The following is a 20,150-nucleotide window of genomic DNA, read 5'->3' on the forward strand; positions in this document are numbered from 1 at the left end:
CCCGCCATCTTGGGACAGAGACCCCGAATAAAGCTGGACTTTTACAGGGTGAGAGGGAAGACATCTGAGCAGTGGTCCAGATGTATGTCCAAGAGAGGACGCAGTCGTTGCCAGGGTGGGCAAGCTGAGGCATAAAACCATGCTTCCTTACCCCAAATGGTAGCTGTCTTTACTTCCTTGGATGATTTGATTAGCCAGGCATGTGACTTCCTTTGGACCTGTAAACAATCCTAGAGGGCCAGAGCCAACCTGTGGTTTCAAAAGGATGTGTTTGAGATATGCGAGGAAGGTTCGTTCTTTCTTTCTTTCTTTCTTTCTTTCTTTCTTTCTTTCTTTCTCTCTCTCTCTCCCTCTCTCTCTCCCTCCCTCCCTCCCTTCCTCCCTCCCTCCCTCCTTCCTTCCCCCCCTCTCTCTTTCTTCCTTCCTTCCTTCCTTCCTTCCTTCCTTCCTTCCTTCCTTCCTTCCTTAAAAATAACATGGAAAGTACTTAGGAGAGTCTAGCAGGCAAAGTACTGTGTATGTGTTAGCAATCACCATCATGTCGTCATCTTCACCTGTGGGGGAGGGGGGCCAGAAATCACAAGAGAGAAAGACCTGGCAGTTGGCGCTATGGCCAGTTCCACAGTACCCTGGCATGCCACTGAATACTCTTGGCCTGAGAAGCTTTAGAAGAGCCACCGTCCAGCCCTCCCTCTTCACCCCTGCAGCAGAACCTCCCTAGAGCAGAGATCTAGACTAAGGCCCTTGGCTCAGCTGTCTCAGGAGGTGAGGTGCCCTCGGCATGTGGCAGGTCTGTCATTGGTGAGCCTGTAAACAGGCGTGGCAGCGAGACCTTCACAGCGGTGTGATCTAAAATCACATTGCTCAGGAGGACTGAGCAGCGCATCACTGGTCAGCCCCCAAAATAACCCAAATTCTTCCCAGGCAGTATGGCTAGCTTTGCAGGAAACTCTGCCCTGCTATTAGCCAGCGTGGCCTTCCCAGTGGCTGCCTCAGACAGTTCCTGGCAGAGTGTCAGGGAGGAGGTGGGTTCTTTAGATGGAGAGTGCCAACATACACCAAGCGACTCCTGGGTGCCCAGAGGCTGAGTAGCCACCCAGCTGAGCCAGGACCCTGCTCTCCAGGGAGTGCAGCTGTGGCCACTGGGATACTAAACCGTTTGTGGGCCTGAGTTGCCTCCCCTTCCTCCCATCATCCCACACATGCCCTCTGGGAAGTTTGCAAGAGAGAACAGCACCAGCACTCTGGTCTGGGCAGCTCTGAGAGCGGAGGTGAAGGGGAGACCGTGGCTACACGCCAGAGGAGCCTAAGACTGGTGCTGGGAGCCGCCGACCTCCTCACCTTCGGACCTCCTCACCTTCCGGCTCTGCTGGTGTCTCCAGTTCCCTTCACACGCCGGGGGTGGGGGTGGGGGGCAGTGGGATGGTTTGTGAGAAAGAGAAGGCGAACTTTTCAATGGGGTTGTTCTGTCTACATGACTAGACTCTAGAGGGTGGAGAGAGGAGTGTGAGGGGGGCGCATGGATCTGTGTGTTGTTCTGTGGGTGAATGGAAGATCGGTCGTGAGGCCTGAGGCTGCACCCCCTTGTATCCTGTGTGCATGAGATGGGTAGGGATGTGGGGTTGCTTCTCATGTCCACCTGTATTTATGTGACTGTAGCTAGAGGGCAGCACTAAAGACAGCAGTGGTCCACCTAGAAGTCCTCAGCCTGCCGCCAGCCCCGTACCCTCAGAGACCTCCCAGAGATCAAAGAGCCCTGAACCCACGCTCACTATGAATGGCCTGGGGGCTGCCTCAGCCGAAGGCCCAAATGAAGAGGCCCAAGGTCTGTCCCGGAAGCGGGTGGCGAATGCGGTGAGGAAGGTGGTAAGCAAGGTACTGCCTGGTGAGGAGCCTGGGAATGCTAAAGAGCCTCCAGGCCGAGGAGCCAAGTCCCCTGAGCACCCACCTCGAGGCAAGAAGGGAGAAAAGGCAGCCTCTAGTCCCAAGCCCCCACCACCGCCACCGCTGCCTCCTGCTGCTCCACCAAAGCCTGAAGCAAAGAAGGAGGCGGTCAAGGATGAGCTCTCTGTGGGCCTGCGCAGTCTGATGTCTCGGGGCCGAGGCAGGGACCACAAGTCCCGCAGCAAGCAGCCTCCTGGAGGAGGAGAGAAGGAGCCAGGCTCCTCTGGAAAACCAGGCTCCCCGGACACGGTGGATGCCCCAAAGAAAGCAGGATCCCCAGCCAAGCCTGAAACCCCAAACAAGCCATGCTCCCCAGCCCCGGCACAAGAGCTGGCTAATCCAAATTCGGCTGGCCCGAAGTCAACTGTCTCTGGAGAGCAGCAGGCCAAGTCACCAGCCTCGGGTGTGCGGCAGGAGGTACCCGAGTGTGCCACTAACCTCCCATGTCCCTCACCACTCTTGCTTGAGGGCTGAGTACCCTCATGTTGGCTTCCTTAAGCTGGAAGGAGCCTCACAGGGTTACGTGCCCACCCATGGCAGCGCCTGCATGACTTTCATTAACCCTGTGCTAGAATGAATTGATGGCCTGGACTCTGGCCTGGTGCTGAGATTAGAACTGCCAACCGGCATGCTGCAGGCCTTTCCTTGAGTTAAGACCTGGTCTCTAGCTATACAAAGCCAGCTTGAGGCACCATATCCAAAGCTAAAGACCAGTCTCAGCAGATGAGTGCAAGGTAGAAACAGTGTTCTTAAGTCATGTGGCCCAGACTCATAACCACAGCCACACTCCTGTGAGACTTCAGCAAGGTCCATTGCTGAGAGCCTGCCTGTCAAGTGGGGAGCTATAATGTGGGTCCTTAGTCCCTTCTGTGACGTCTTAAGTACTGGGAATTAGTCATTTTTGTATTTTGGAATGTTTTATGGTATACATACAAACCTGCAACAAACATGTAATTTTTTTTTTAAGCTGAGGATCGAACCCAGGGCCTTGTGCTTGCTAGGCAAGTGCTCTACCACTGAGCTATATCCCCAACCAACAAACATGTGATTCTTGCCAAAGAAAACCCACGAGTGTTCTCACTACTGAAGGATAAAAGATCAACAATTAAGAAAATTCTTTTGTTTGGGGAACTTTTTGGACTTTTGAATTACAGACAAGGTGTAATACTTGCTTTGGAGGGTGGCTGTGCTGATTACATATGACACAGGCTGTTGCTCCCTGGCACCAGTCACCCACAAATGGTAGGACAGACAGTGATACTGATGACATTTCTTAATGCCATCACTGCTTTCTTCAGGCCTGGCCAGAATACCCACTCTGGCCGCAGGACGCTTGGGAAGCCCCGTACTTGGGTGTCAGGCAAGCAGAATGAACCCCTCTGTGTCTGCACTGCCGCATCATCACAGGTGATGGCCCCTTAGATGGTCTTGAATGAGAGACAGTTCTTTTCAAGCTCCTCCACCTTGTGGGTCCTACTGAGGTCTCACAGGCTATGTGTTGAGGGATAGACATGGACTTTCATCCTGCTTCCCTGAGCTTTCCTAGGTTTCTTGTAGCTAGAAGGAGAGGAAGGAGGTGGATGCCAGGAAGTGGCCAGAGGGACCTTGAGGCCCTCACTGGGTGCTTCCTCTTGATAGCCATCTTTCCTGGAAGTGGCCTTGCCCCATTCTTCCTGGGTACTGCAGGATGTAGAGGGAAGCCAGCTGCTGCCCTTCCCCCTCCTCCTGGCATGCTCTGTCAGGGCAGTGTGTTCCTGGCCCCTAGGGAAGAGTTGGCAGGGGCTTTCTGGTCTGATGATCAGGGTAGGAGCTGAACGTCAGTCCCTCTGGGGAACCTGTAAGTAGCCAGGGAGCATCATGTGCCTGTCCAGGGCTGTTGCCTCCCCCTCCAGCTCTCTGTATCTTCTCCATGCATGAGGGTGGAGTTGGGCGCTGAGACATGTCTTGACCCGGAGTTCATCTCTTGTACATCCTGGGACAGGAGTGAATGGGGGGTAGCAGGTCATTTAGAGCTCACAATGGTTAGGGAAGTATGGAGACGAAACCCCAGCCCTCACAGGCATCTACCTCTTCCTTTTCTTGTTTCGTATAGTTCCATAACTCAAGTTAGCACTCGGCTTGTCTCCTGGATGCTTCTCCGCTCTGCATTGGGTCTCAGTGGCTCCCGGGGCTGAGAGCTTGGCATGTGGTGCCTCCTGCTGTCCCCTGAGCCAGAACTAATAGTGGTTTAACCTTTAGACAGGAGCTGACCCTGAGGTCCGGCTGAGTCCCGCAGAGGAGGCACATCAACGACTTGAGAGGATCTTCACAGCTTCTGTAATGCCACCTCTCTCGTGTGTGGGTTCCCAATCCCTGGCCCGCTTCTTCCCAAGGCTGGTGGCTGAACTGTGTGTGTGTGTGTGTGTGTGTGTGTGTGTGTGTGTGTGTGTGTGTGTGTGTGTGGTGATGATGATAGAGGGGAACCCTGTGGCTGCCCATGAAACCTCACAATGGCTCTGGAAAGCTGAACTCTATGGAGTATTGATACTCCAGACAGCCCTTCTCTCTCTCTCTCTCTCTCTCTCTCTCTCTCTCTCTCTCTTTGTTGTTGTTGCTTTTCAAGACAGGATTTCTCTGTGTAGCTTTGGAGCCTGTCCTGGAACTCACTCTGTAGCCCAGGCTAGCCTTGAACTCACAGAGATCCGCCTGCCTCTGCCTGGGATTAAAGGCATGCGCTGCCTCCACCACCACCAGGCCCTGGTCCCCTTCTCTAGCCCAGCTCTCCCACTTTGAGGATACTTATTGATGTTAGGACCTGGTATGTGACAAGGCAGGAGTCAGTGTTTCCCGTTTTGATGCCTAGTGTCTTGACCCATGTGGGGATATTAACCCTTCTCACTTCTGACAGGCAACATCCAGAGCTTGCCTGACTCTATTTCTTCCAGAAAGGCTTTTGAGGGCTTTAAGTAACATGACTGTAATGTAGAGGTCAAGGCTGGCCCGAGAGTTGGGACGTTGGCAGGTAACCCTAAGGTTGGAGCTGGGTGGAGTTATGTCTCTGCTTGCCATGTGATCGGTGTACCTGCCCAGGAGTAGAACATGGTGCTGCGGGGGCTTGAGGAAGGCGTCTTAGATTTAAGCTGTAGGTGCCCTTGTGTTATCTCTGACATGTAGCCCTTAGCGTGGGGAGAGACACCCCCGGGCATGTGTTTAGAGAGGAGGGACCGCCTTCTCTTGGTGCTTGGTAGCCATAGGGAAGCTGGTGCCCTGGGGGAAAAACCAGGAGGATTCCAGGGGGCCCTGGCCATCAGTGTTGTGAAATGGCCTGACCTGCCAAGGGTGTAGAAGAGAGAGATTAGCCCTGTCCATGAGAGACTGACTAAGGTGGAGTGACAGATACCTATGTGCCATGAGGAGTGACCCATAAGAGCCTTTCCTTTGTAGGGTCTGATGATAACAAGGACCCCCAACTCCCCCCTGGGGTCTGGCCTCTCTTGCCTAGCCAGCGCCCTAGTCCCCGGCAAGTACTCTTGACCTCCATGCTGTATCTTGAGCAGAGTGCTGGCTCACTGGCCCAGGGGTGTCTCTTGGGGACCTGCCGTGGTCTCCACCTGTCTTCACCTTTGTCTCTCTTTCTCTCTTTGCTTGCTGCTGGTAGCTGGACCCTGAGGCCGCCTCTCCTGCCCACAGCCAGGTAGGGTGCTCCTGCCCCACCCAGGAGCTCTCTGCTTTCTCCAGTGACAACCCACCACCCCCACCTTACACCTGGGCTGGCGTCTGTGCTCGGGCCTCCTGCTGGAGTGTAAGGCCTCTTTCCCTCCAGGTTCCCACTCTAGTAGGGGACCCAGGGGAGCTGAGATGGGGCAGCTGTGGCTGATGGGGAGCATCATGGCCCCGGCTTTGCCTCATGTGATTCTCAGCCACTGGAGTCCAGGTCACTCTGGGTAGGGAAAACCCTTCTTCCTCCCCTTAGCCCCAGCCTGAAGATGAGATGGTCTCTGTCTCCACCTCATGGTCAGCATGAGAAATTTGTTCTCAGATGATCCCTAAAGAAGCTAGAGTCAGGCCATGACCCTTGACATCACTCACCTGGCCATAGAATGTGTTCACTCAAGAGAAAAGCTTCAGCTGGTTCATGTGATCTGGAAAAAAAAACCAAAAAAAAAAAAACCAAAATACTGGTGATTTATTTTTGAGACAGAGAATCCCTCTATGTAGTCCTGGCTGTTCTAGAACTTACTATGTAGACCAGGCTGGCCTTGAACTCAGAGATCTGCCTGCCTCTGCCTCCTGGGTGCTGGGATCAAAGGTGTGTGCCTACAAATATTGAAAAAATAAACACCCAGTATTTTAAATTTTTTCTCACGTTGACAGCTTTATGATCAGCCTGTTGATCTCCCTCCTTTTCAAACCTAAAAATGTTCCGAAGACTATACAGTACTCTGCTTACATGTTCTTACCGTTTTCTGATCTCTCACCCAGGGTTCAGTTCCACAGGGTGGTGTCTCTGCCTCAGTTTTGGGTCTCATGAGAAAGGGGCACATCTGGGGCAAGAATCTGGGGGGAGGGGTGCCAGCTGGGGACAGTGTTGGAGCTGGTGCAAGCCTGAGGGCTGGTCTGCTGGGGTGGCCAGCCTCCCTCAAGATGCCATCACTTGGCTGGCATTCTGCCTACATGCTGCCAAGGGGTCTGATAACCATGGCAGCCAGGCCCCTCACTTGTCCCAGTTCCTCTGGTGCCTTCTAGCTCAAGTGTTCTTATCAGAGGGCGTCAGATCTGATAGCCCCACTCCGACAGTGCTTATAAATGCTTATTTTGATTGGTGACCTCTGGGGACCTTTCCATGCTCCCTGTGTTTGATAAATCAGTGCTGTCTCCATGCCCATGGAGCCCTGTGTCCTCATGTGACATTAATATGCCTACTAGGTGTGTGCAGCTACCATCTTCCAAATAGGGGCCTTTGTAGACTGTAACTTGGAGGAGAAGGGCACTATCCCCTTGCCCACATAAAGCATCTTCAGGCTAGAGCCCAGGGCCTCTTATCATTCCATAAGGCAGAATCCTAGGGTGCATGAAATGGCTCCTCCCAGTTTAGGGGAAGAGGCCTTTCTTTTGTTATGAAAGAGCCCATGACTGTGGCCCAGAGTTCAGGGCTTGAGTCAGGGTGCAGATCTCAAGGCTCCCAGGGAGGAAGGGATAGAGCAGCTGGAGGAGGAGCCTGGTGACCTGCTTTCCTGGGGCCAGTTCTCTGGGCCACAGTGCTCCGGTGTCCCTGGACCCTCACAGTTGGTATCATCCCTAATCTCCTGTCTCTGTCCTCAGCACTCCCGGTGCCCTACCCTCCTTTCCTGACCTCTCACTCCCAACCCCCAGGCCCTGTGTCCCGTGTCTCCCACCTGACCTGCCCAGTGGCTCCGCTTGAAGCCCTCTCCTCCCTTGTCTCCTCATTCCTGCTGTCTTTGTCTCTGTATATTTTAATGCAATGTCTGTTTACCCCTCCCCTCCCTCCCCTCCCTCTGCTAGGCCAAGACGGAAGAGCAGATTGCAGCCGAAGAGGCCTGGTATGAGACGGAGAAGGTGTGGCTGGTCCATAAGGATGGCTTCTCCTTAGGTGAGTCTCTGGAGGTTGGGTTTAGATGCTAAGATGTGGCTCAGGCCTGGAGAGGGGAATGCCTCTACTTCTGGTAAGGGCTGGAGTGAGCAAGGAGAGGCTGGCGAGCCAGTGGGAACGAAGGTAGGACCAAGGAGGTCTACGGAGAATAGCAGGATTTCCCATGTCCAAGTCCAACTATCCCTGCTCTGCAGCCAGCCAGCTCAAGTCGGAGGAGCTCAGCCTGCCTGAAGGGAAGGTGCGTGTGAAGCTAGACCATGATGGAGCCATCCTGGATGTGGATGAAGACGATATAGAGAAGGTTGGAAGGGAGCTGCTGGCAAGGGAGGACCCAGGCAGGGCAAGCCTGTCCCCTGTGATGGAGATGGGATCTGAGTCTTCACTGTCTGTCTTCCCAGGCTAATGCTCCCTCCTGTGACCGCCTAGAAGATCTAGCCTCACTGGTGTACCTCAATGAGTCTAGCGTCCTGCACACACTGCGCCAGCGCTATGGGGCTAGCCTGCTACACACCTATGCCGGCCCTAGCTTGCTCATCCTCAGCCCCCGAGGGGCCCCTGCTGTGTATTCAGAGAAGGTGTGCCTTCCTATGGACCCACCCGCCTGCACCCTACCAGTACTGGTTTTCTACTCTTCCCTCTTTGGTGTCCACTGGCTTCCTGCCCACTCTCATGGTTGACCTTGGGAAGAGGAGTCAGAGGGTGGGGGACAGAAGGATATCCTGCGGTCGTTAATAGAGTTGGTGGATACCTGCTTTTCCATGCATGGCCTTGCCATCAAAATGCCTGGGCATCTGTGGAATGGCAGAACAGATATATGCAAACTTTAGCGATGAGGCGGGAGGGGGGGGGCAGCTCGAAAAGCCCCCACCCTCACGTTGTGCCTGCCTTTCCTGTTCAAGGTGATGCATATGTTCAAGGGGTGTCGGCGGGAGGACATGGCACCCCACATCTACGCTGTGGCCCAAACTGCATATAGGGCGATGTTGATGAGCCGCCAGGACCAGTCCATTGTCCTTCTGGGTAGCAGCGGCAGTGGCAAGACCACCAGCTTCCAGCATCTGGTGCAGTATCTGGCCACCATTGCTGGCACCAGCGGGAGCAAGGTGTTTTCTGGTGAGGCATGGGCAGCAGGGCAAACAGACGGGTGGGGCAGGGCTGTGGGAAAGGAGAAGGACCCTCCTAGATGCTGGCTCTTATCCCCCTGAACTCACATACCCAATCCCTGGGCAGTTGTTGTCTGGGGCATCTTGGAGCCCATGGCTTGAGGGTAAGCTGTCCCTGGTTTTCCTGATGGCCCCTGGGCCTGTGCTCTGCAGTGGAGAAGTGGCAGGCTCTGTACACCCTCCTGGAAGCCTTTGGGAACAGCCCTACCATCATGAACGGAAGTGCTACCCGCTTCTCCCAGATTCTCTCCCTGGACTTTGACCAAGCTGGCCAGGTGGCCTCCGCCTCCATTCAGGTAAGGGCCTAGCGAGCAAGGAAGGACCCCTGGCTCCATGCCCTAGCAGTCAGCCTCCCCAGTGCCTCATTAACCTGGGAGTCCACCCTGATGAAACAGAGGCCCGGCATAGCAGAGGCAGGGCTGGTCTGTGCTGACCTAATTCTGCCCTCCAGACCTCCTGCTCATCTCCTTTTCTCATGCCACCCTACTGTGGGAACCCCACCCCTCTCTGCCGACTTTCTGAGATCCGGGGACTTAGGATTTCTCTCAGGCTAGTGTTCCAACTTGGCAATAAAGGAAGGCCCAGGCACACCAACCTTTACCATGCTGAATAAAATTTCTTTTTTAAAAAATTACATTTATACGCGTGTGTGGTCCCCCCCCCCCCCCCCGCGCTCCCCTGCCCCAAAAAAGGCGTAGGCTGGGCAGTGGTGGCGCACGCCTTTAATCACAGCACTTGGCAGGCAGAGCCAGGCAGATCTCTGTGAGTTCAAGGCCAGCCTGGTCTACAAAACTAGTTCCAGGACAGACTCCAAAGCTACACAGAGAAACCCTGTCTCGAAAAACCAAAAAAAAAAAAGTTACATTTATCCATTTACTTGTGTGTATGTGTGTATCTGCACATACATTCACATGCCATGGTTCATGTATGAAGGTCAGAGGGCAACTTGCTGGAGTCAGTCATTTCTTTCCATCATATGGGTCCTGGGGATTGAATCCAGGTTGTTAGGCTTGGTGGCAAGCATTTTTGTCTGCTAAAGCCATCTTGCCGTCCCCTAAATGAAATTTTCTGCCGTAAGTGGCTATCACCCAAAGAAGGCTAGTTCCTGGATGGCTGGCCGTGGCGGTGCCCACCCCTACCCCCTCCACCCCCCACCCCCGTTCCAGGAGTTTGGTACTTTCCCCTTTTGCCTGGCCCTGGTTTCTACCTTTTCTGGTCTTGGAGTGAAGTGGTTGGGATTAGGATGCTCTGATGGTTCTGTGGCTTGGAGGACCAGGGCCTGGCTCCTCCTGCTCAGGCATACACCACCGAGTGTGACTCTTCTTCATTCATGCTGTGCCACAGACGATGCTCCTGGAGAAGCTGCGTGTGGCCCGACGCCCAGCCAGCGAGGCCACTTTCAATGTCTTCTACTACTTGCTGGCCTGTGGTGATAGCACCCTCAGGTGAGATGGGAGGGTGTGCTCCAGTGAGACCCTGGACTCCAGCCCACTGACTAGGATTTTGGGCCTTCCGGCCCACTGTGCCCTGTGTCCATTACCTGCTGTGTGCTGGCTGCAACCTGGGTCCTCGGGCTGGTGAGATCATAGGGACTCAGGTCTTGCCATTTAGGAATCGCTTGTCCCTGAATCTTGTGGTCATGCTGTATGAAAGGGTCACCACTGGCTCCTCAGTGTTCAGTGATTGTCTGCTCTGGTCTGGACGAAGGTGGTGTGGCTTGCTGCAGTTTCACGGTTGCTGTAAGCTGAGCTGGTCTGGAAGCCAAGCCTCCTCCAGTACCCTCCAGCTGGCCCTCAGCCTCCCCCCCCCCATTGGATGTCCCTACTGTGTTCTTCCATACGTGCCTCCAGACTGGCTCCCTGCTCAGGGTCAAGCAAGTGGCTCCAGGATCCTCTTCCTCTCCTTTCCCAGCAGAGGCACAGTCTGGCTAGATGTGCCCTTCAGGCAGGCTCCCAGCTCCTTCCCAGGGTTCTGACTATGCCCTTTCTCCTAGGGAGGCTGGTGTCCTGCTGAGGCATCCACTCCAGTTAGGAAAGGTGGCAGATCTGGCTGGGTGATTGGGGTGATGGACAGATAGCCCATGTAGTCTGGAAGCTGTGATTAGTTGTCACCCCCCCTCCCCAGGGGCAAGGCCTTGGCCCGGGGACCAAACCTCATGCTGATGCCTCATTTGTACCCCTAGGACAGAGCTCCACCTGAACCACTTGGCAGAGAACAATGTGTTTGGAATTGTGCCACTGGCCAAGGTGAGAGCCGGACTATGGGAACTGAGTTGGTGGCTCTGGGGCTAGAAGCCTCCATTGGCAGGTGGTTCCCCATGGGTGGTTCTAGCATGGCTGTGCATTCCCAGAGGGTTCAGGGGACTGGGGCAAGCACCGGAAGGGAAGCACCAGAGGTTCAGAGGCAGCACCCCTGTCTACCCTCCAGCCCGAGGAGAAACAGAAAGCTGCTCAGCAATTCAGTAAGCTACAGACAGCCATGAAGGTGCTGGCCATCTCCCCCGAGGAACAGAAGGCCTGCTGGCTTATCCTGGCTTCCATCTACCACCTGGGGGCTGCTGGAGCTACCAAAGGTAAGGGGCAGCCTGTCCTGTTACCCAGAATGCCTCAGAGGTTCGTTCTTATCCCATACACTCAGTTGTTACCAGACAACCTTCTCCTGCCCCATGCATACTTTGGCTTGTGCCCTGTCTCAGTCCTCCACATCGGAGCAGAAGGCTAGAGAAACATCTCTGCCCATGATTGCCTGAGGCTTGGCCTTAGCTATCAAGACAGACCACAGTGAGCAGCGAGTGGGTGGCTGGGGTGTGGGACTGAGGGATGGAAGGTACTCCCTCAGAGCAGCGCCCAGAGTGACTCTCCTTCTCATTCCCTTCCTGATAGAGCCCATTGAGGAGGAAGCCGGTAACTGACCTTGGTGTACCTTGGGGTGTAGGGACCTGCTTGACGGTCTTGGTGCTTCCCTGGGCTCCTGGGCACTGGGCTCATTCTCATGGGGAACTGGTCTAAGGGAGAAGCCCTATGTTGAAGGTAGAGGAGGAACCTGCTAGCTATGGTAGAGCCCCCAGAATATCAGTTTTTCCTTCCCATTTTACATCCAGAACCCGGGGCTCCTGAGACCAGTTTCCCCATCTTCCAATCCACTGGTTTGGTAGTTGCTTGCTCTTTCTCCTGCATGTCAAGGTGGAGGTCACTAGGGGGCAGCAGGCACCTGGTAATGGATGGACTTTAGCTTCTGCACTTGGGATCCATGCTTGTGGATGGCTGGGCACAATCGGACTTGGAAGAACTGTCCTCTTCCTTGGATATTGCACTGAAGGGCCACGATTGTAGCAGCTCTTCACCCCCTTTTCCTCCAGCCTTGGAAAAGGGGGTGCTGGCTAAGGACGGCACTTCTGGCTTTTGCTCTGTCTTCTTGGAGATGTGAGAAAGTGAAGGCTGCTTATCCCGAGTTGGGAAGCATTGGTGGCTGTGGGTGCATGCGGGAACAAGTGTGGGGTGTCTGCTCTTTACAATACCAGTAGGCCATCTCCCCTGATACCTGCGATATGATACTTGCGTCAAGAAGCACCAGCTTTCAGTTAAATCTTCAGACTGTTGGGCAGAGAGTGTGAAGGCGTGTCATCTGTGTCTTGAGAGAAGTGTTTGTATTCTGAGGAATCGGCCCAGGTTTCCTCTGACCCTTCTCAGTTGTGACTACAAATGGAATGCTCTGAGTGCTGACAAGCGCCATTCTCTCCTAAGTTTCTGGTATTTCCCAGGGATGTGTGTGTGTGTGTGTGTGTGTGTGTGTGTGTGTTCGTGCATTTGTGTGTATGTGCACGAGTGTGCGTGCATATGGTATGTGTGTGTGCCCACATATACAGTAGGACATCTTTCGTGTGTCTCTTTCTCTGTCAGTGTGATGATATCCACAAACACATTCCTTTGAGACTGTGTACTTTTGTATCTCAGGGCTAAATGTGATCGTGTTTTCTTGCCTGCTCATCTTCATAAACCCCTGCCTCCCACAGTCCCTTCCCAAGGGCCTGGCAGGCTCAGATGATGACTGTTTGCTAACACACTGTTTTTCTTTGCATGCTGCATGCTGGTCCTTTGCCTTACAGAAGCTGCTGAAGGTAAAAACCTCGTTTCTTGTTAGCTTTTCCTAATTGCTGTGATTAGGCACATGTTGGCTCAGGCGCACATATCTGTGTGGGCTGTTCCCTTTCCCCTGCGGCTCAGTTGCCTCCCCACTGTTGAGCCATTAAGGTGTCCATGGTCTCCCTTGGGGTGTGGGGGGTGTCTTAATGTATGGGGAAGGGACAGGTGCAGTTGTACTCTCTTGCTAACCCCCCCCCCCCCGCGCGCGCAGGCACACATGGCTGTTGTGCTCCTGCTGAGTGGGCCTCCTCATCCTCTGACTGACCCTGTCCTCACCCAGCTCAAGCTGTACACCCCCTGGATTAAAGAGATTTTTGCAACTGATTGTGTGCCCTCTAGTGGCAGCCTGTGGAGTTAGCGCCTCTTTTAGGACCTCTCCTCTTTTGACCGCTAAGGGACTCTGGAAGAGCTGGCAGCTGTGGGCTGTTCGGTCCCATGTCCATCTCAAGTAGTGTTATCAGGAAGACGCCAACTCCCCCATCCTATGGGGTGAGGTGCCAAAAGTCACAGAGGTTTTCAGTTGTCCCAGGAAAACCTAAGATCTTTCCCCCTCTACCCCTCAGCTGGACGTAAGCAGTTTGCCCGCCATGAATGGGCCCAGAAAGCCGCATACCTGCTGGGCTGCAGCCTGGAGGAGCTATCCTCAGCTATCTTTAAGCACCAACTTAAAGGTGGCACCCTGCAACGTTCCACATCCTTCCGTCAGGGCCCTGAGGAGAGCGGCCTGGGAGAGGGCACAGGTACCTGGAGCCCCTTTGCTAATGAGAAAACTTGGAAGGCCTTGCCTGGGACCCGTTGTCATCCTGGAGGTGGGAGGGACTACTAGAATGACTAGATGTTTCCAGTGGGATAGCCCCAGGACAGCTGACTGTGTGGGTAGAGAGCATTCCTGGGCAGGTGGAGTGGCCCGAAGGACTGACGTTACAGCTGCTCCTCTTACCCCACAGGCCCCAAACTGAGTGCTCTGGAGTGCTTGGAGGGCATGGCATCTGGCCTCTACAGTGAGCTTTTTACCCTTCTCATCTCTCTGGTGAACAGGTAAGTGTCGAGTGGAACTTAGATGCTCCCCACTTTCTGCTTTAGTAAAAGTGGGGTTGGTGCTTATGTGGTGACTGAGGCAGGGCTGTCCTCCACCAGCAGAGGACCCTCTGTCCCTATATGCCAGGGGCAGAGAGGTGGGGCCCCGTGTGTGGCAATGCCCCCTCCAGCTCTGACGCAGGCTCTTCCTGCTCAGGGCTCTCAAGTCCAGCCAGCACTCACTCTGTTCCATGATGATTGTGGATACACCGGGCTTCCAGAACCCTGAGCGGGGTGGCTCAGCCCGTGGAGCCTCCTTCGAGGAGCTATGCCACAACTATGCCCAAGACAGGCTGCAGAGGCTGTTCCATGAGCGCACCTTCCTGCAGGAGTTGGAAAGATACAAGGAGGTAGGTAGCCGCCATCAAGGTGCCCAAACCCTACTCCGACTCACCTTCTGGCGAGGCATCCTGGGCAGGGCATCTGCAAATGTGCAAAACGAATCCCCAGCTCTCTGTCCCTTCTCATGTCTGCCCTCCCTGTTTTCTGGAGCAGGAATTTTGTCCTGGACCTTGGCTGTGCTCCAGGAAGCCGAAGGCACATTCAGAGTCTCCTTTTCCCCCCCTTTATGGCCCCCCCTTTCAGTCTGTGAATCGCCACAGTGCAGTTTCTGCCTCAAGGTGGGCCTGGGTGCCTCTTCTCCCAGCTCCCTGTCTAGATCTCTTAGAATCTAAGGCTTAGGTGGGCTGTTGAGCCCCTCCCTGAAGAGGTCTCTGGGATTTCTTCCTCCTGCAGAGGAGGGTATTTGTCTTGATTAAAAGAAGCCCCCAGAGGGAGGGATGTGACTTTGTCTTCATGAGCTCTGAGAATGATTGTGTGAAATGGAGAGAAGGCTTATTCTGCACTGCCTAATCAACTGCTGTGACTAACACCAGAGTGTGACTGCCGTTTGGTATAAAGAGATTATGAGATTTTAGCTGTCAAAAAATACTGAGTATTACTTTGGGAGGCAGTGAGCAGTTTGTCCTGTGGGATAGTTTAGGGGTTCCTGTGTGGAGATGAGGCATTGGATTTCCCCCAGAGGCCCTGCCCAGCCTGTGCCTGTGGCTGTCTACCCTTCGTGGCCTCTTGAGTATTACTATTGCGCCTTCTTTCCTAGGAGAACATCGAACTGGCATTTGATGACTTGGAGCCGGCCACAGATGACTCGGTGGCCGTTGTGGACCAAGCCTCCCACCAGTCCCTGGTAGGAATGCCAGGGAAGCCTGGGCTAGCCTCAACTCTTTCCTGCTCATCTGCCTCTGGTAGAGCCCTCCCAACTGAGCTGCTTGCTGAAGTTGCCACTGTGGGCTAAAGAAGGGTCCCGCCCATATATCATGCCCTGCACAACTACAGGGCTCTACCCTTGGGCACTCAGTCTGTCTGGGAAGGTGGCACACTCCCCTGCCTAGTGAGTGGAAAACCATAATCCCAGCCAAGCAAGAAAATGTCCCACTTCTCTTGCTACCTGAGGCTTAGACCCTGTCCTGAGCCCGACTGAGCCCTCAGTGTATCTGCCCCAAGCCTGATGTCTGCTGCTTTGGGGTGAGGATATCATCATTCCTTCCCACAGTCCACCAGGGCCTGGGTGAGGAGGCAGCAGCACCCTCAAACAGGGAAACTGTCAAATTTAAAATATCCCAAGGAGGGCTGACAAGGATGTCAGCCTTCACCCCTTAACCTTGGGAACAAGATGTCACCTTTTTTTTTTTTTTTAAAGATTTATTTATTTATTATGTGTACAGTGTTCTGTCTACACATATCCCTGCACACCAGAAGAGGGCACCAGACCTCATTACAGATGGTTGTGAGCCACCATGTGGTTGCTGGGAATTGAACTCAGGACCTTTGGAAGAGTAAGCAGTGCTCTTAACCTCTGAGCCATCTCTCCAGCCCCAAGATGTCACCTTTTATGCTGGTATCTTGGACATCTTGGGACACTGGCTGGCTTAATGAGTACTTGGGCGTTTGGTGATTGTCTTCAGATTGGGGATTTGCACCCTATGCTTTTTTTTTTTTTTTTTCCGAGACATGGTTTCTCTGTGTTGTTTTGGTGCTTGTCCTGGATCTCTCTTTGTAGACCAGGCTAGCCCTGAACTCACAGAGATCCACCTGGCTCTGCCTCCGAGTACTGGGATTAAAGGCGTGTGCCCCCACTGCCCGAGCGCCTGTGCTTTTTTGGAAAGCTATTTATGCTGGGCAGCAGAGTTCTTGTTTGGCTGGGGCTCCCTCTAGGCTCTCCTTATTGCCTTGCACTGAGTCCCTGCTGGGCTAGCACAGTCATGGGCACAAAGGCTTAAAGCGCCAGGGCTCTCCTGGGAAGATGGATTTCCTGTTCCTGACACCTGGCTCCCTGGTGGCCTCCCTGCAGAGAGGGCCTTTGCTGTCTTCAGATGGAAGGAAGCTGTCATTGTGTCTCATGAGCACCAGGGGGCAGACGTGTGTTAGGCTGCAGATCAGTCATCCTCCTGCTTAGGTTGCTGCTGTTTGATGGTGCTGGGGAGGGGGGTCTCCGGGGCCATTTACAATGTCATTCCTTCCTGCCATGCATCTCTGGCTACTAGAATACTGTCACCACCCACTGGCCCTTGGCCTTCTGGGAGTCCTATGATTCCTATGGGGAAAAGATATAGGCAATAGATCAAAGAGAGGGAAAATCGCCCTTATTATTCTTGTCTGCCAGGTCCTAAGAGCCAAGCAAGAATGGAGTATGGGCAGTTCTTCCTGCCTAAAGAAGACAAGGGAGATACACACACACACACACACACACACACACACACGCACGCACGCACGCACGCACGCGCGCACGCACATATGCAACTTCAGGCGAGATGTGACCACAGGCCTAGTTTGCTAGGTCTCCATGGGGTTAGGAAGCAAAATTCTACCTTCTCTTGAAAAACTAGAGGCTTAGAGGCCTGGAGCTACCTTGCTGGGTAAAGCTCTTGCTGTGTAAGCATGAGGATTGGAATTTACCCAGGAGGCAAAGAGGGATCTCTAGAGCAAGCTGGCTAGCTAGAGTAGCCAAATTGGTAAGTTCAAGCAAGAAACCCTGTCTCAATATGTAAGGCAGAGACACCTGGAGACATTAACCTCTGACCTCCACATGCATTTGCACACACACACACACACACACACACACACACACACGAGAGAGAGAGAGAGAGAGAGAGAGAGAGAGAGAGAGAGAGAGAGAGAGAGAATATTTACTAACACTCACTAGCTGTGTTTTTCCAGGACAGTGGTCTGCTTGAGTGGCAGCCAGTCATGCCCTTCAGGTGGGGACACATCCTGCTTCCCCCCACTCTGCTTCTGTTGGCCATGGCCTCCATAGTCACCTGCCTCAGGGTGTTGGTCCTTGAGTTGATAGCCAGAAGTGATCTGGGCATTCTCTGGGTTCCCCCTGTGGGGACCAATGTAAACTGCACAGCCATTGTTTATTAAGAGCCTTCTTTGAAGCTGAGTGTGGTGGCGCATGCCTTTAATCCCAACACTCTGGGTAGAGTCAGATCGATCTCTATGGGTTTGAGGGCAGCCTGGTCCACATAGTCAGACCCTATTTCAAAAGGAACAGAGGAATCCTGGCTTGAGCTTCTGCTGTACATAGACTTTGTCCTGAATCTGCTGGGAACTGAGGGCAGAATGGGGATGGCCTCGCTCCTGTGCCTCTGAGGAGGTAAGGGTTGAGGAGAAGCTCTGAATATGGGTGCAGATTGGAAGAAACTTCCGTCTTGGGTACTTTGGACCCCCAGTCCCAGCAATCTTCTTTTGTAGTGAGTTCTTAGAATTCTTTCTCAACTAGTTTCCCTTCTATGCCCATCTGTTCCACAAGGTGTCAGCAGTGAGCAGCCAGCGCCACACTGTTCAAACAAGTGTATTGTTGGGAGGGAGCATCTCCTCTGCACAGCCCCACGTGGCTAAGCTGGACCGTTGTTACCCTTGTCCACAGGTCCGCTCACTGGCCCATGCTGATGAGGCAAGGGGACTACTATGGCTGCTGGAAGAGGAAGCACTGGTGCCAGGTGCCACAGAGGACGCTCTGCTCCACCGGCTCTTCTCCTATTACGGCCCCCAGGAAGGTGACAAAAAAGGTAGGTGGCGCCTGGAGGACCGCCTGCCCCTCTGCTTTCCAAGGGCCAGGTGGCACTCTCTAGCCGTATGTCTGCGCCCTGACGATCAACTGTACTTCATGTACCTTCAGGCCAGAGTCCTCTCCTGCGTAGCAGCAAACCACGGCACTTTCTCCTGGGCCACAGCCATGGTACTAACTGGGTAGAGTACAATGTGGCTGGCTGGCTGAACTATACCAAGCAGAACCCAGCTACCCAGAATGCACCCCGGCTCCTGCAGGATTCCCAGAAGTAAGGCCATCCATCTCACATCCTGTCCCTACAACTGTTCTCCGGGTTCTCTTCCTCTGGTGATGTGTCAGAGGCCCATCACCAGCAAGGCAGATAAGCCTCTAGTCCCTGAAAGACCAACAGTCAAGGCCCTGTGGCCTTGAAGATACAGGAACCGCCTGCAGAAATAGAGATGGGAGACATATGGTTAGAGGTGTTTGTAATTTTCTGTTTGAACTGCTCTATCACACTCTTCAGAGAAAGCAGAAACACCCGTCGGCAGACTTGGTGGCACATACCTATAACCTTAGCCCTCAGAAGTTAGAAGCAGGGGAGTCAGATGTTCAAGGTTGTCCTTGGCTACATTTTAGAAGATCTTATTTTTTAATTATGTATATATAGGGGGCAGGGAGATAGGCACCTGAGTATGGCTGCTTATGGAAGCCAGAAGAGGGCATCAGTTCCCCCCAGAGCTGGAGTCACAGATGGTTGTGAGCCTTCTAACATGGGTATTGGGAATTGAACTTGGGCCCTCTGCAAGAGCAGTCAGCACTCTGGACTGCTGAGCTATCTCTTCAGACCCCCTCAACAAAATTTAAAAAGTTAAAAAATTATTTTAAAACCCAGAAATGACATAAGCTCTATCATCCATTCATTTGTCATAGATTAATAGATAGTCCCTTGATAAACAGGGACTTGCAGGTGCTGGGTAGTTAGCAGTGAAGAGAGAGAGCACACACCCCTGCCCTATGGAGTTCCATGTTAGTGGAACAGAGGTAACAAACAAGAGGTGAAACTTATAGATTATATAGTGTGCTGAACTGTATGTTAGAAACAGTCTCCGCCCTCCTCACTGGTGAGGAAGAGGAGTGGATTGCCCCCACTCTTGGCCTCTGTCTATCTTGGGTTTTCTCTTTTTCTAGTTTTGCAGTAGGATGATGTAGGACATACTGTCCCAGCATGTCCACAGCCATATTGTGGGGGAGGGGGTCATGAGGGTGCAGCTTCTATTGCCCTGTGTTCTAACTCCTTTTCTGGTCTTGCCTCCCCCTGCAGAAAGATCATCAGCAACTTGTTTCTAGGCCGGGCTGGCAGTGCCACGGTGCTATCAGGCTCTATTGCAGGCCTGGAGGGTGGCTCCCAGCTGGCCTTGCGCCGGGCGACTAGCATGAGGAAAACCTTTACCACTGGCATGGCGGCTGTCAAGAAGAAGTCCCTGTGCATACAGATCAAGCTCCAAGTGGTGAGTGTGCAGCAAGGTCCCAGGTCTCTTTCTGCTGGCAGGTAGGCACTCAGCACACTCATGGCATCAGTGTCCACCCAGCTCACCTGCTTTGATCACTGCTGGTGGGATTGCCTTTTTAATGCCGCTACCATGACTGGCCAGCCAGGCCTGCGGAGGGCAGAGATGTCCAGGCTTAGCAATGTCCTAGCAGGTGGCAGACCAGCTGCTACCCTGTGAGGAGTGGAGATGCTGGCTTTCTAGGATACTGGACATCAGAGCCCTGAGGGTGGTCCCTTTCCCTTTGGCAGGATGCCCTCATCGACACCATCAAGAGGTCCAGGATGCACTTCGTGCACTGCTTCCTGCCAGTGGCTGAGGGCTGGCCTGGGGAACCCCGATCTGCCTCTTCCCGCAGAGTTAGCAGCAGCAGTGAGCTGGACCTGCCCCCGGGAGACCCCTGTGAGGCTGGGCTGCTGCAACTTGATGTGTCCCTGCTCCGCGCCCAGCTTCGGGGATCCCGCCTACTTGATGCAATGCGCATGTACCGCCAAGGTGAGGAGGCACCTTCCTGTTCCGCCAAGCTCTGGTGCTCTTTTCCGAGCTGGCCAGATCCCGCTCTACTGCTCTGCTGCCTAGGGACTGGCTTGAAGTCCCCTTCCTTCTGAGGGTCCTTTCTCCTCACTATTCCCA

At 53.7% G+C, this 20,150-nt stretch overlaps 1 protein-coding gene across 17 annotated transcripts in view; it reads left to right on the plus strand.

Moving 5' to 3' along the window:
- Myo18a (myosin XVIIIA) overlaps positions 1 to 20,150 on the plus strand; it is a 100,997-nt gene that overhangs the window by 46,328 nt on the left and 34,519 nt on the right. For 3 of the 17 annotated variants that reach the window (XM_036197302.1, XM_036197313.1, XM_036197314.1), the window contains 19 exons: positions 5,582 to 5,725; positions 7,447 to 7,534; positions 7,729 to 7,835; positions 7,933 to 8,109; positions 8,434 to 8,647; positions 8,851 to 8,993; positions 10,042 to 10,142; positions 10,880 to 10,943; positions 11,125 to 11,269; positions 11,580 to 11,600; positions 12,803 to 12,814; positions 13,403 to 13,579; positions 13,787 to 13,877; positions 14,074 to 14,266; positions 15,016 to 15,102; positions 17,845 to 17,986; positions 18,097 to 18,256; positions 19,292 to 19,478; positions 19,769 to 20,012. In XM_036197302.1, the coding sequence (XP_036053195.1) occupies positions 5,582 to 5,725; positions 7,447 to 7,534; positions 7,729 to 7,835; positions 7,933 to 8,109; positions 8,434 to 8,647; positions 8,851 to 8,993; positions 10,042 to 10,142; positions 10,880 to 10,943; positions 11,125 to 11,269; positions 11,580 to 11,600; positions 12,803 to 12,814; positions 13,403 to 13,579; positions 13,787 to 13,877; positions 14,074 to 14,266; positions 15,016 to 15,102; positions 17,845 to 17,986; positions 18,097 to 18,256; positions 19,292 to 19,478; positions 19,769 to 20,012 (2,497 nt within the window). Of the gene's footprint in view, positions 1 to 4,182; positions 4,261 to 5,581; positions 5,726 to 7,446; positions 7,535 to 7,728; positions 7,836 to 7,932; positions 8,110 to 8,433; positions 8,648 to 8,850; positions 8,994 to 10,041; positions 10,143 to 10,879; positions 10,944 to 11,124; positions 11,270 to 11,579; positions 11,601 to 12,802; positions 12,815 to 13,402; positions 13,580 to 13,786; positions 13,878 to 14,073; positions 14,267 to 15,015; positions 15,103 to 17,844; positions 17,987 to 18,096; positions 18,257 to 19,291; positions 19,479 to 19,768; positions 20,013 to 20,150 lie in introns of all 17 variants that reach the window. The other 14 variants (XM_036197298.1, XM_036197300.1, XM_036197299.1 and 11 more) reach the window with 8 other exon arrangements.

The sequence above is a fragment of the Onychomys torridus genome, chromosome 8, assembly GCF_903995425.1.
Source record: "Onychomys torridus chromosome 8, mOncTor1.1, whole genome shotgun sequence".
Taxonomy (NCBI): Eukaryota; Metazoa; Chordata; class Mammalia; order Rodentia; family Cricetidae; genus Onychomys; species Onychomys torridus.